Source organism: Terrapene carolina, unplaced genomic scaffold (genome assembly GCF_002925995.2).
Source record: "Terrapene carolina triunguis isolate 2854851 unplaced genomic scaffold, T_m_triunguis-2.0 Scaffold23, whole genome shotgun sequence".
NCBI lineage: Eukaryota > Metazoa > Chordata > Testudines > Emydidae > Terrapene > Terrapene triunguis.
The window spans coordinates 13,206,475-13,222,556 of NW_020664374.1; the positions used below are offsets into that span (position 1 = coordinate 13,206,475).

Here is a 16,082-nt window from a genome sequence, read left to right on the forward strand (position 1 = left end):
GAAAGTGGGAGGGGCAGGGGCGGGGCTATGGCAGGATAGTGGCGGGGCTAGTGCGGGGCTCCTCCCGTCCTCTTTTTTGCTTGCTGAAATATGGTAACCCTAATTTATACCCATGCTAGGGGTGTATGCAGTGTCTACGCAGCACCGTAAGTGTAGACATAGCCTAAGATGCAAACACACAAACATGGTCAAACCATGTATTTTGTCAGATAAAAATCACAAAATTCAACCTGTAACAAACGCATAGTTGTACCATAGTGTAGAGTAGAATAGGGTCTTTCTTTGGGTCATAGGAATGTCAACCCCAAGACACACATACACCCCCCCACACATATTAAAACAACCAAACGTACTTAACTTCCAAACAGGATATTATTATGAGGGTTAAGTCTTTCCATATATACATAAATGCTTTCAAAATAAATTACATTAATTAGATTATGGTCCAAAGCTTGGCCAGAATTCATTTAAAACAGTAAAAAAAAAAGAAACTTTTCTTCATGGTGTAGGAAGAGCAAAAACATATCACCAAAATATTATGAAATTTAAGAAATTACTGAAGATTTGTTAATCTTCAAGCAAACCATATACAATCTGATTTTCCTCTTGATCTTTAAACTTTCCTATATCCTGTGAGCATCAGCTTTTCCCAGTCCTTAAAGTCACTGTAAAACTGATTGCATCTCTTCTAAAAACAAGTGAAGGTGAAATATCTTGGATAGCATATCCAAAAAGGTCTATTGTGAATAAGCTCTTATGAGAACACAATTCTGAAAGATTTATTCAGTAAATTAGAAGTACTACCTCCTACGGGAAACAAAAGACCTAACAGAATGAGAAACATTTCCTGTAAGAGAAATATTTTTAGCTCTTTCAGAGAGAGAGAGAGAGAGAGGAGAGAGAGAGGCAAATAAAAACTGAGAACACTGCTGACTTGTTTCTCACCAAATAGCTCTCAAAAAGGGGCAACTAAATTGAAATAATCTTTCAGAGACACAGAAGGCCAGTGCCGCAAACCACTGTTTAATACAATAATGGCTGAACACACACTGATAACTAGAAATTAAAAACTGAAAATAGCATAGGAAAAGTGGTTTGAAACATTGCAACCTCCGTCTTTTACAGCAATGTTTATGAAGGTTCAGTCATTGTGTCATCACTGTGGACCACATTCAACAAATCAGTTGCATGTTTTGGAGTTGCATGATCTTTGTATGCAAATTCAAGATCATATTGTTTGAAATCAAATTTAACCCATATTTAAGAACATGTACTTTACACCTTTGGCATATATTCTCAACTTCTGTACGAATGTGCACCAATGAGTTGCTCACTTAAATCCTCACACACTGAGCTGACATTCAAGTGTACCCCTTTGTGACAGTCTAGGAAATCTGTCTATGTAAAATTTATAGACAAGGTGGGTGAGGTAATATAGCTTTTATTGGACCAACTTCTGTTAGAGAGAGATACACACTTTCAAGCTCCACAGAGCTTTCCCAGACCTGAAGAAGAGCTCTGTGGAGCTTGAAAGCCTGTCTCTTTCACCAACAGAAGTTGGTCCAATAGAAAATATTTCTTCATCTAGTTTGTCTATCTCATATCCTGAAACCAACAAAGCTACAATACTTAAAACATATGTAAAACTTACCAATTTTGATTGATTTTATTATTTGCTCCCTGTATCATGTTCATTAAACAAGCGATTTGCTAACACATGTGACCCTAACACATGTGACCCTATCTTGACAGATGTTACAGGAACATCAAGACTCACTAAGATTTGACTGGGTCTACCTTCACCATACAACGAGTTGGCTACAGAAGGTAGCAGAGCTAAAATAAACCAATTTTTTCATTCTGAACTTCAGGTGCGTGATAACCAAGAAACAGATCACCTGATGGGGTACCCTGATCACCTAAAGGGGTTTGTAGACTGGCCAGGAGGATCACATGGAGAGAACTGGGAGAAACTAGTTTCAGGGTCTAGGCAATAGGACTGCAGGTTCCCAGGGTTGAGGGGTCTCAGACATGGGTCAGCACCTTGAGTACGTGCCTAGAGACGCAGAACAAGAGATACAGTGCCTAAACTTTGCTCTGCCCCAGGAAGCCAAGAGTCCATGGGGATTCACGATTTGGATCCAGTACAACCATCTGGTGGATGTCCAGCAGGGGAAGCTCATCAGAGTTCCAACACCTCTCAAAGGCACCATTATCTGTCCAATTAATCCTGCTTGCTCTCAACCACAATGGAACATACACCTACCTTGCAGTAGATGTTGTAGGTAATGCAAGGAAAAGTTAAAAAGTCAAATGAAAAAGCAGGCCAGGTATTTGTATAGACATTAATCATTAAGGAAAAAAATAGACAGAAGACCAATAGTAATGGCTTTGAAGATCTCTGATTGAAAGAAATTAACAAAAAAAACCATGTATTATTCCAAATATCTTTGTCTTCGGTGGGACTTCTCACTTAAAGTAAAGCATATCCTTAAGTACTTTGCTAGTTTAAGATCAGAGTGCTCTACACCTTGCAGGATTGAGCCCTGAATATCAGCTTCTGGCTAATAAGAGTCTTGTAATTTGAATCCCAGTTTACCTCCCCTGCCCCTCCTTTAGTTGCTGTTAAGCAGGAGTAGCATTTGGCTTCTTCTCCTCCCATCCCAACCTCCTAGTTCAGTCAAAAAAGAATGTAATTTAGGAAGTGCATGAGTTACATTTCAAAATAGCAGTGTTGTTCCAACCACAACACACATCCTTTATGTTCTAGGATATTACACTACATATTAAAGGGAACCGGGCAAAGTAAAATAAATAAATAAATAAATAAAAATGTGGGCTTGTGCTTTTTTTGCACCAACTTTTTAATAATTAAGAGGAAAAAACTGAAAAACCTGTGACAAAAGTGTTTGGTTTTTTCCATTTTTTTAAACAATAGAAATTCAGGTCTTCTACACTGTGGCAACTGGAGAATGATTAATACTGTGACACCACAAGGGACTGAAAGTTGTGGAGCAGGGGTGGAGCACCCGCCCGTGAACTGGGGAAATCAGCGCCTCTGCTGCCGAGCATGTCATGTGTTTCAGATTCCCTTCTGTGGTGACCTACAGAGGATATAAAATGCTACAGCAGCCACTTAGGGAGCATTGCCTCTTCAGCTCCAGCTGTAGCCATCTATGCTTGTAGCTCTGGAGATGCCCAGTTCAATCCTCGATGTGGCTACCAAGAAGGAAACTGTCACATTAACACCTTTCCAATTCTAATGTCTGATGAAAACTTGGGAGAAAGAATACCTTTGCTACAGATTCAATAACCCATCTTTGATTTTTCAAAATAAGGAAGCTGCAGAATATTTAAGACACAAACATATGCCTTTCAGGCCTTCTTTATAAATGATCAAAGAATACAAAACAAGAATTCTCCATACTCCTCTTTTTGCAGATAAACTATAAAGGAGAAGCTTTTTTATTTAGAAATGTTGCACAGAAGCTGCAGTGTGACAGGAGGTAGAAAAACTATTGTAGAAAAACCTTCCCCAGTCTAAACATTTTTTTTTTGAACAGAGTCTAAACATCAAGTGCAATGTAATCACTGATGCTTAAGGATCTCATCCTGCAAACTCGTATTCATTGGAATAGCCCTTACTCACTTGAGTTGTCCCATTGACTTCAGAGATACTATCCACATGAGGCCCCAAGGAAATGTACACCTGTATCATAAAAGTACCCCTCAATCCAATTACCAATAGTATTAAGTTCTAGAAAGCTTTCTAATGAAATATGATTTGCTCTTTTTCTATCTTGATATTTCTGTGCCCCATCCCAGTCAGTGTAGTTTTTTAATTCCTGAGCACTAAGCTTAAAAATACCATTTGCCTACCCAGCAAGGTGAGTAAGAAATGCTGGCAAGTGAGGGGGCAGATAGGGGCTGATGTTATCAATGTCTACAGAACTAAGCTTTTAAAATATTAAGGGACTGATTTTCAATTGTGCAGAGCTCCCACTAACTTCAACTGGATGTCTGGGTGTTCACATCTTCTGAAAATCATGCCTTAAGTTATCAGCCCTTATGATTTCAAAGATGAATTGTGAAATAATTAAACTAAAGCAGCGTTGTCCTCCCAAGTGTATAGACAGGCAGCTCCAGTGCCCCTGCTTTTGTTCATAGTTTTACCAACCAGCAGGCTTGCAGTGACATTAATGAGCCCCTAGTTTATTGCTCTGCTTCTTTTCAGAACCCTACCCAGGCAGTAGGGGAAACTGACAAAAACGGACAAAAACAGTTTTCACTTTGTTGCTGCTTGGAAAAGCTCTAAGCAGCAGTAGAGTGCACTGGAGCTATTCATGATGGAGGGCCATCCAAATTGAGCGAGAATGTCGAATGAAGTGTCTCTCACAACACCCAGGAGGAAGGGTAAGGGAGCTGACTCTCCAGCTTGATACAGTACTCCAGAGCCTTTGGAAAAGGAGTGGGAAAAAGAGTTCCTTTTCCTTCCCAACATCCAGAAGGGAAAATAGAAGGGCTTCCGATGTAAGAAGTATGCACTGATGTGTTGCCATTACTTTAACAAGAGCTTTTACAAAACAGTGCATTAGCTAAGGATGTTTACACTGTTTATTCCTGAGTAATAGACACAGTACATTAGCAGAATGATCAGGCTGTAATTTGAATTGTGTAGATCAGGGGTCGGCAACCTTTCAGAAGTGGTGTGCCGAATCTTCATTTATTCACTCTAATTTAAGGTTTCGCGTGCCAGTAATACATTTTAACATTTTTAGAAGGTCTCTTTCTATAAGTCTATAATATATAACTAAACTATGGTTGTATGTAAAGTAAATAAGGTTTTTAAAATGTTTAAGAAGCTTCATTTCAAATTAAATTAAAATGCAGAGTCCCCCGGACCGGTGGCCAGGACCCGGGCAGTGTGAGTGCCACTGAAAATCAGCTCAGGTGCAGCCTTTGGCACGCATGCCATAGGTTGCCTACCCCGGTGTAGATCTTGTAGGAGAATCCTGGGCTATCCTCCCATCCAGCTCATCACAGCAAACACACACTAGAAAGACACAGGTATGAAAAATGGAAGCTTCTCCACCACAGCATAACAAAACAGATACATTTCATACTGTAGTTTTCTATTCTAATGTCAAGTGCAGAAGAATAAGCAGCAGACTTTACATAAGTGGACAGTTAAAACAAATATTTCAGTTCTGAATACTGCTAGATTTTTCAGTTTGCAAATATATTTCAGTCATTAAAAAAAGATATATACCTTCTGAAGCCATGATCTAGCAAACACATACACCCTTAACTTCTGTGGGACTATCCACATGCTTAAAGTAAAGTTTTTGCAGAATTGGGGCCTTAGGTAATCATCCAAGTATTTATACAACCTTTTCAAAAGTATTCAATTTACTTAAAAACAAACATCATTTATATGTAAAATATTTAATAAATAGAAAAAAATAATTAAAAACAAGACTTTTTTTGGCAAGTGAAAAACAGGAATTTTTCTTGAAGAAAATTTCTTAAAAGCAGAGCTGACATCTGAAAGGAAACTGAGGAACACATCTGGAGTTTTTCCACTGTCTTCAGTACAACCAGGATTAAGCCCTTATTTAAATAGGTCACATAAGAGCAAGGAAAGACTTCTTGTTGCAGTTTTACAGTAATACAATACATAATAAATGCTCTACTTAAAAATATCCTATTATAAAACTTTCTTATTCATACAGTTACTATCAATGCACTTGGAAAGCAAGAGTTGAGAAGTAAAAAGAGATAAAGCTCCTAGAGAGTTGCAGGAGTCTTCTTTACACCATTCCATTAGAATCCTGTAGCAGAATCAAGACCATTTAAAGCCTAATAACTTTACATGATTTGTTAGCATGGTTTACTATTGAAGCTTGAAATCCCACACGTAACTTTGATTTTTAAAGTCATTAGTGAATGTCAAATTGTGCAAAGCTACAAGTCAACCTTCAGAAATCATTCCAAAGAGGGTCTATTTATAAAATGCCAAAGCCAAATAACTGAAATAAAAAGGTAACACTATCCTTAGCTCAGCCTCACATGCATAATTATTACAGAGAACTTTGAACAGAGGGTGATTCCACATATAGCACGTTCTGTAAAGTCTGAATAGAATTGGGCAAGTCATTCTTATCCAGCTGTTCAAGTGACAGGAGGATATGAAGATCTGACACATGGGTTTCCACAAATACTACATATCATGGCAGCCTAGTTCCACAGGGGCTCTCTGCACATCAGTACACAGCTGGGATTTGGAGAAGAGGCAGGGTATCCTTCTGCAGGGTTTTTTTTTTTTTTTTGTAATACCTACCATTTGATTTGAAGTCAGATCCTCTAATTGCCCATCTGCTTCTCTTTCCCCACCTGGCAGCAAGCGTCATGGAGCCTGGAGCAAGCAGCTATGGGAACTGCTTGGCCAAAGATAGGAAGAAAAGAGATTCTTCCTACAGATTTCTCCTCAGGGGCAGCGCTGGAGGGGGGGGAGGGGCTTGTGGAACTATAGCCACCCCAAAATTTGCCTTAGCCCCCTGTAGCAGCCACCACTCTCCTGCCGCCCAGCTCTGAAGGCAGAGTGGAGAGAGCGGGGGCTGCTGGCCGGGTACCCAGTTCTGAAGAGGGCAGCACTGCCGCCAGCAGCAGTGCAGGAATAAGCCCAAGCAAGGGCGGGGAGCCTGAGAGCAGCCACCCAGCCCACGTCCCTGCCTGCTGGGGCGCACCACCCAGGGCAGGTGGAGGGTCTGGGGCTCCCCACAACAGCCCAGACTGACCCGTTCTGGCCTGGATGCCTGGGTCCCACCCTCCACGGTCACTGCTCCACAAGGGCTCTGCCTCTGAAGGCAATTACTAACTGGGAGCAGTCGAAGCGCAACAGGGAGCTGAGGAGCAGCTACAGCCCCAGCCAGGGTGCTGGAACAATTTTTATAGTGGGGGTACTGATCATGGAAACCATGGCAACCATGTATTTGGTTTTTGTTATTACTACTTCAAGCCAGGGGGTACAGCAGCACCTTAGTTCCAGCACCACTGGCCCCGGCCAGGGGCTGGGGTCTTGGGGAGAAAAGAGGAGGAGACAAGGCCAGAACTTAGGAAGAGCAGGGGCAGGGGCATGGAGAGAGGCAGGATGTCATGGCAAGGGGGGGCACAGCCCCCCCAATTTTCTGTCTAGCCATCTCAGACTCCCCACCAGGAAGAGGTTGACACCACCCCTGCTTCTCCTCTAGAAACGCTTCAGTGTGTAGCCCAGCTGTTTTCACTGTGCACATGGGAAAATATTTGGACCTCTACCTCAGGTACTTACATGGCCCTCATCACCATAGTATCAGAGCACTTCACCATCTTTAATGTCTTTGTCCTTACAACTCTCATGTGAGGTAGGGCAGTGTTGTTAGCCCTACTTTACAGATGGGGAACTGAGGCACAGAGAGGCTAAGTGACTTGCTCAACGTCACACAGGAAATCTGTAGAGGTGAAGCAGGTCTTCCAAGTCCTAGGTTACTGCCCTAACCCCTAGACCATCATTTCCCTCTGAACACTTATCAAAAAGTATAATTATATCAAAGATGTAGGAGTAAAATTAATATAAGAAGTATTTGTAATTCATTTATAATCGTGAAACTAATAAATTGGAAGTTTATATATATATATATATATCATCCATGTACAGTTTTAGCCTATAGCAGAGTTTTTAACAGCTGAGTAAACTCTTATCCATTATGAACTTCCTTTTTCCATCTGATATAACTATAGATGTGCTACAAGGGATGTGATAATTTAGATTCTGTACCTTTTAAAGTTACAGTATTATAAATAATTACCTCATGTTCACCCTTTCAGATCATTCTACTCGAACACGTCAACCAACTTATTTTGCCACAGTGATGGTGTTGCACTGTAAAAGCAGAATTCTTTATTTCCCAGCCTAGGGATAAGGCTTTAATTAATAAAGAATGGCTATGAAATAATTAAATAGGTTATTTATAAACATGATTTTCTGATGGTACTAGGTTGAATACCCATTACAAGAGCTGAAATAGAATTAATGCCTGTAAATAGAAGTTTTACTAATGTATTCAATGGGAAGACTGCTTGCATACATTTTTTAAAGATACAGATTACAGTTATTTACATTTTTAATTATTGCTGACTATATGGGAGAGTAATTAATGTTTACACAGCACATTGACAATATAAAGTGCTCTATAACTGCCAAGTATTACAATTGTATGGGAAGGATCTTCACATAACCCTGCCACCTCATTCACTTCAGTTTTCACATTCAAACTCCACACCAACATGCTTATTAGATACAACCTATCATAGCTCTACATTTCCAGCATTCATCCGTAGCAAATGCTATGGTTGAAAAGAAACTTTCATTCCAAGTCCCTAGTTATGCCAGGGGCTTCACATAGACTGACCCTTGCACTCTCACAGAGCTGTAGTAAGCCTCAGAAGAGTCTGCTCAGGAGGCCGGACACATGTATTTCCTTAAAGGACTGGGGCCTAAACTTGTATTTTGAACTGCTGGAAGCTTCCTCATATCTCTTCCTTTGCACTGAAATTTCATGCATATTGTCTCAGCCTTAAGGTGAATTAAATAAAAAAAAGCATATAAAAGTGTATCATTAAATACATATGTATCTGTTTCTCTAAAAATCTGCCCTTGCCAAAATGACTTCCTCAAAGTGTAAGAGATTACTTATTAACATATTCATTTTCTTAACCTCAGAAATGATAGTTATAAATACAGAGTATTCAAATTTCATGGAATCAAATAAAAACCTGGAAAAGAACAGCACTGTAACAAACAACATATGAAACCATATAGAGTTTAAATTCAACTAAGGGTCCCATGTTGTAAAATTCCACATGGTAAAGAGCTATAAGACAACTAATGAATGAAAACGGGATTTATTTATTTAAGAATGCTAGATACACACCAACACTGTCAATCCCCCTTGCTCTTTAGTTTGCAGACTGAGGAACACATCCAGTGCTGTACAGTTTCACCACACATTGCCTCCATCTTGCAAAGAACTCCATGCAGACATCCCTCCAGCCACACACACTGATTTCACTAAGGATTGGTGGTAGGTTGACCAGATAGCAATTGTGAAAAATTGGAACAGAGGGTAGGGAGTAATAGGCACCTATGTAAGAAAAAGCCCCAAATAACTGGACTGTCCCTATAAAATCGGGACATCTGGTCACCCTAATTGGTGGGGATGCAACGATCTACCTATGTAGAGCTCCTTGCAGGATGGAGGACCATGGGCTGCCTAAATCCTAGACTAGATTAAGCAATCACCAAATGAAAACCACACACCTTAATTATCCTAGAAAGTGTTATTTACTAGTTCTGAACTCATCATGACAGGGCACATGCATTCCTACCCTTAACTTATGCTGACATTAAGTCCAGATTACCTTGTCCAGTGTTTCACTATGCGAGTTTTTGCTACTGAAACTACTACTTAGTGTAACTTCTAAATAATTTAAAATGTGTTTACATGTAGAAAATTCTGAATAACTTCTGACCAAAACTTTCACTGTTTCTATTTTCCAAACCATGTATTAAATCCCCAGTCTCCTTTACATCCAAGTATACAGCTCTTTGTCACCATACAGCATTGATAGATGTTGAGAGCTTTTATGTTTAGTGTTATATTTTGCTCTTACAACTATCTTCTATTCCTCTGTCATGACAGTTTTCAGCTTCATTTTGAACCACAAATCATACTCATATTAAGCATTTTACTTAAGAATTCTACATCAGTACTGGAATGATGGATGAGATTTCATTAACTGCTATAGAAATGGTTATAGATAATGGAAGAATGTCTCTCTATTAGAGAGACAAGGTGGATGAGGTAGTATCTTTTATTGGACTAACTTCTGTTGGTGACAGAGATAAGCTTTCCATCTTACACAATGCTCTTCTTCAGGAGTGTGAAATGTACCTTATATCTCTACCTTATTGTCCTTATGGAAGAAGGTTACCTTCTAATTGCAATTTGAATGCATCACAAATATTAACCACAAATAGTTAACAAAATAAAAACTGTACCAAAAATAGAAGGGAAAACTTGTGCCACATCTAAACTTAAGTGGTTTACAGCTATACTTTATCTTCAAACCAATTACAATCAACTAACAATGTCACATTATTTTAATAGCTTTGTCAACCAGCTATGATAACCACAGCACATAAGACATAAACTAAACCAATACATATTTGCATTGTTAAACTAGATTTGTTTTGGAATGCAGTGGCTACTCATGTGGCTCAAACGCATCTATGTGGTCAGATAAACTGAGATCACCGGGTGTGCGCATTAAAAATAATGTGCCTATCTTGTTAGAAGCCATTACATATTCAAGTTTATGAGGTGTTAGAGTGGGAGGGGAGAGTTTTATGTGCCCAATACAACTATATATGGAATTAATCTTAGAAACATCAAATACAAAAGTTTACCCTGCCAACAAAACAGATCAACGAGTTTAACTTTAAAACCCCTGTATATTTCTTTAAAGAAATGTCTGTGAAAAAGTGTATGTGTTTTTTGAAGAGTGCACAACAATTAATATCTACAGTTATCCATAAGTATTTATAATTCTGTGTGTTTGTTGTTTCTGTGTTTGTGTGTATATGCTTGATTCTTGTTTGTTTCTACTACAAACACGAATAAGAAAATTACTAGGAACAGATTTCAGATGTTGTGACTGATCACATATTTCAATTCTTAACGAACATACAGCAAGACCCATGTACACGTGCCCACCCCCGAGCTTTCCCGGACTCAGTCCAGGCTGGAAACGCAGCGTACAGCCACTCAAAACTCTCCTTAAGTGCTCTAGGTGCACTCTATCGGCCAAACCTGTCAAGTGCTCTCCCATCCTCACTGATAGATCAAGAAAGGCACCTGCTACAGCCATGGGATTCTCCTCATTCACACAGCTCCTCCTTTGACCTCTAACAACAGCAGCGGCAGAAGCCAAATGCCCCTAGTATCTGACTAACGCAAACCAGGAGCTCGTGGATAGCTCAGCAACCTGGGAAGAGAGAGATGAGCAGGGACCCTTTCCCAATGTGTAGAAGGAGCGGGGAGGGGAGAGAGGGCACGGAGACCCGCCCCAGTAGGACCAAGGGAGCCTGTCCTCAGGGCAGAAGGGACCTGAGGAAGTTGGGGATTCCCGGGAGCCCTATCCCGAGGGAAGGGTCCATCCTGCCCCCTCTCGGCCCAGCTGGCGGGGGGGGGGCGACTCTCGCGCTGAAGGGGAGTCCTACCTCGGATTTCCACACGATGTAAGAGGATGGGTGGCTGCTGGGCGCCTGCTGCCCCTTCCTCTGCTGGAGCCACTTCCTCGGGGAGGAGAAGATGCTGTTGGTGCCGGCGCCGCCGCCAGGGGCGCTGAGGGCGGAGGCGGAGGGCGTGCGCGCCAGGAAGGGCAGCTCCCAGGCCGTGTTCCTCTTGCCCCGGGGGCTAGACTCGTACTCGAAGTGGAAGCTGCCCGAGGGGGACTTCTCCAGCGGGGTGCTGGGAGTGGAGAGCGAGCCGCAGAGCGGGCCGCCCCCCGGGCGCAGCAGGGCGCGGGAGGAGAAGGCGGCTAGGCACTCCGCCGAGGGGCCGCCAGCCGCCCTGGCTCGGGGCGTCCTGGCCGGGGCGTCCCCCTCCTCCCGGCTGTAGCTGCCGATGATGGCTGGGTCCAGGCTGCGGGTCTGGCGGAGTCTCCGCTTGGAGAGGCTCTTGGAGGAGGCGGCGGCCGGGGAGGAGCAGGAGAAGACGCTGTTCAGCAGGCTCTGGGCGGACATGGTGGCGGCCGCCCCGGAGCGCTGCGGGGAATGTCTGTGTGTCCGGGCCGGGGGCAGGAGGCTGGGTGTCCCCCGCTCTCAGCCGCCCGGCGGAGCGAGCGACGACTCCGGGTCCCGGAGCGGGGCGGTCAGCGGGTACCCGCGCCGCGCGGGGCTGCTGCTGCAGATGTGGAGCCCGCAGGGGCCGGTCCCGGCGCGGGCAGCGGGAGGCTCATGCTGGCCGCAGGGCGCCCTGTGTGCGCTGGGGCTTTGCAGCCGCCGCGGTCACTGCGCCCGGGGGTGGGGGGAGCAGGGCCAGGGTTAGCCAAGAAAAGGGGAGGGAAGGAGGCAGCAGCCGCGGGAGCTTTTATCGCAGCGCTCTGGAGCCTGCCAGAGTCACTCCCCCCGCGGCAGCGATGCGCACGGGATCTGCCCAGTCCCCTCCGTACGCGGCGGGAGGGGAGGGCAGCCGGGTGTCCTGGGGCTGCCTCCCCCGCCGGGCGCTCCCCGCATCCCCAAGCACCGCTCCGAGCGCAGCCGGGTGAACTACTGGGGGACGAAACAGGGGTGGGGGATATCCAAAGGCGGCTGAAACTTCCCCAGGCATGTGACCATCAGGGAAGTACATGGCCACATGAAGAGGACCCCTCCCCCAATCGCTGCCTGTCGGAGTAGGGGAAGGAGGTGTTAATAATGGGCCACCCTCGCCCTGGGGGCAAGTGCTCCTCCCGGGGTGTTGTTTCGCTGGTTGTAGTCCCTTGTCAGCTATCCCACAGCTATTAGGTTTCATGGCAGGATGTTTACGCATATTGAATCAGGGCTTGAGCCGACCCAGGATTTCATTACACGTGTTACGTGTTTTCCCTCTTCGGGATAAGCACAGCTTGCGTTACACCTTCGATTGTTATGCAGGTGTATGAATGATGGTTATTGCTCCTGGGAGTCGGGGACTAACTCAGTGGCGGGGCCAGGTCTGATAGAGCAGCAGCAGGTGCTCTGCAAACTTGCACGCCGTCCTGCCGCTGGCCCCACAGCTGTTCCTGCCGGGGCCTGCCCAGAGCCCCGGACTACCGGGTGGATCTCGTGTGTGGGCTGCCCACGGGCTGACTTTCTCGCTGGTTTATACTCCGACTGACAAACGCACTGACCGGAGTTTTGCGCAGACTGACGTTTGTGGTATTGGATTTGTCACTTATCTTCCGCTGAACCTGTTTCTACCTAGGGGGAGTAAAATGAAGTATCAATAAAGAGCACTCGATGTAAACTTATTTCCCAGTATTTTGCTAGAATTTTGTTATAGTGGAAAGTGCATTTGCTTCAAAAAGGTTTTGGTGGATGTTCAAAAACTTTTTTTTTCAGCCTTATTGTCTCCAATGCCTGGTTGGAGAAAGCCCAGTAAATCATCCATATTAAATCACTTGGCGCATTCCCATCTGATTATAATCTGTCATAAATACTACTCTAGAGCATAATTTTGCAGAATGCTTATATAACTATACATTTCCATTATAGTGCTGTTCCTTCAGCCTGACGTTTTCAGAGAAAGCCTCAGGGAATGGCTAAAGTAATAGGCAAAGTGGCTTCTATTTATATGAGTCACATCCTCAACTGGTGTAAACTAATGTAAATCCTCTGCTTTTTGATTTTTTTCCCATCCTGTACCAACTGAAAAGATTCTTCTATTTTGTTTAACGAATAAGAAAACTACTATATTGAGTTCAGACTCTGCTTCCTCTCTGACAACGTCCAGCAGAATAACAGCACTTAGAAGAGGCATCTGACAAGAATCCATGTGGATGGCATGGGGTAACAGCAAGTATTATTATAGTAATCAAAAATAAAGACATATGTGTGTTTTTCCACGTGGTTAATAGCAGCAAAAAAGGCCGGGTTCAATATATCTAGGGTCACTCTTGACAAATAACTAATCCAAACAAATAACTAACCCCACCCAAAACCCTAGGAAAACCAAACACTCCCTTCACAGGCAGGACTTGCCCACTCCCAAACACACTCCCAGACTGTGTACAAACAAGGACATCTTTATTAAGGGAAAGAGAACACAGTCATACGCTTGGAAAAACACAGCAACATAACATAATTAGATAGACACACATATGTATGCAAATAAAGAGTAAAATACACTTCCCATTCCAGCAATCCATCTAACGCCCATCCCACCCACCAGTGAGAATGTTTCACAGGTATTAAAAGTGGCTGGACCATACCACCGACTTCACTCATCCACCAAACCCCACTCATAGCTGGGATCAGGGATTAGTAGTAGAGTGTCTGAATATTTATCTCTAGTCCTAAGAAAGCTGATTGTCTGGAACCACAACTGCCTACCCCAGCATAGTGATTCAACTTTATTAAAGTGCTGGAAAAGCAGGACATCATGGTAGTGTACTCAGTTCTTCTTCTGTTCTCTACATCTTCTCTCAACATTGTAATCAGCCTGCATTGCCTCTTTCAGCAAGCCCCCAAAAGAGGGGAGCCAAGAGCACTTAGGACCTCAGCGTAGAATCTCGACTGCTTGTAAATTAGCTCTTTGCCCTCTCAAGCTTCTCTGGGAGCCCACATCCTATGAAATCTAAGTTCATGTATAATTATGTTGTATAATTATGGTGACCAGAGGATTTTTTTCCTTTTCAGCAGTAGGGGGAGTAGAGAGCCCTTTCCCCTCTGAAGCTTTTGGCCATTAGACTTACAGAGAGAAGAGGCATATTCAGCCATCCACCTTCAAATTCAGGATTCTGTCTACACTATGTTTTTCAAGTGCTTTGTTCATTTTTTTTTTAAATCGTAAGATGTAGCTTCTCCCACTTCTCATGAGAGACTGTTCCACTGATTAATTATTGGACTATGCTAGTTACCCCCTAGTTAACGTTGCAGTTAAGGTTCTATTTAAAGCTAAATTTTGCATCCTAACTAATGCTTTTAGTGAGGTCTCATGCAGGTACAAGCCAACATCTGAAGGAGCTCTCCCTTGCCACCTAGTGATGAACTGGGGTGTGGCAGACTTACAATTTCCTGCAATATACTACTAAATGAAGTTTACTGAATTATACTTGATTGAATTCTGTTAATAGATTTGGAGTCCATTGTATTAAAATGCAACTGTGTATGTGTTATTGTATATATTTTCATGGGAAGGGTAAATAGGAGAACAGCAAGGGGTGATTAGGCAAATCCACTCCGGTTGTAACCTTTCCAGAGAAACCACTCCCATGGAAATGTATACATGTACTTGTTCAAACTAGTTTCTCCAGGGACCAACAAAGGAAAGACTTTTTGGATAAATATCTTAGTTTTAAACTGGCTCTTAGCCTTCTTCCTGATGCAGCAAACAGACAGACCCTCAATCCTTAAGGTAGGGGGGTTGGAAGGACTGGGCCTGCCAGAATCCCTATTAGGGTTGGGGTTAATTGTGGTAAGCTTATTGGCATGGGGGTAAGTTCTTTTATTGTTTTTCATATGTTTTCTCTGTAATGCTTTTTACCTTAATAAAAAATTAGACTTGCATAGAAAAAGCTGTGTTGTAACTTATAACTGTAGCAATTCTCCCTGTTAACCATCTCTGAGGAGAAAACAACCAAGCATCCTTAGGCAATGTGTCTGTGCTGGGAAATACACAGTGAAGGCAGGGAACTATGCAGCCTGGAAATACTCTGGTCAAAAGGGAGAGAGGTATGAGTCTCTCCACCCAAGAGAGGTGATAGCCAGGGGAGCTGGAAGCCTGAGAATGGGTGCCCTTGCTGGATCATGGAGGGAAAATACACAGTGCTTAATTTGTAATGAAAGAGTGCCAGGGCTCAAGCAATTGTTTTACTTTCATAATTCATGCGGCAAACCCAGAGGTGCCAGGGCTATGAACTGCCAAGCCTAGAGCTTCCGGAGCTCAGTCTTGGCAAGCCCTGGCACAAATTAAGCATTGGAAATACAGATGCAGTTGCCTTGCACTGTGACATGGGGGGAAAGACCTCAAGAGCATACCTTATTTGCATAGACACACCTATTTTGCCTAGGTGATCATCAGGCAGACCTGCTTTGTCAAAGTGATCAATTTTGGCTGTTTTGGGTTAAAATTCACTTTGGTCTTGAATGCATGGTTAATTAAATGTTGTTATCCTCATTTAATGAGTAAAGGATAGAAGAACTGTACTTAATATGCCCTAGTTTGGGGAGGAGAGTCTCCCTAACTCTAACCTCACTCACTAAGCAGGGGGTAGTGATGAAAAATTCAAGTGAAAGTCAAAAG

The 16,082-nt window shown here is 43.1% G+C and overlaps 1 protein-coding gene across 1 annotated transcript in view; it reads right to left on the reverse strand.

Annotated features, from left to right (window-relative positions):
• Positions 1-11,842, reverse strand: part of LOC113406221 (rho GTPase-activating protein 6-like) — a 450,389-nt gene extending 438,547 nt beyond the window's left edge. The window contains exon 1 of the mRNA XM_026649577.1: positions 11,318-11,842. Coding sequence (XP_026505362.1) covers positions 11,318-11,842 — 525 coding nt within the window. The remainder of the gene's footprint in view (positions 1-11,317) is intronic.
• Between the last annotated feature and the right edge of the window lie 4,240 nt (positions 11,843-16,082).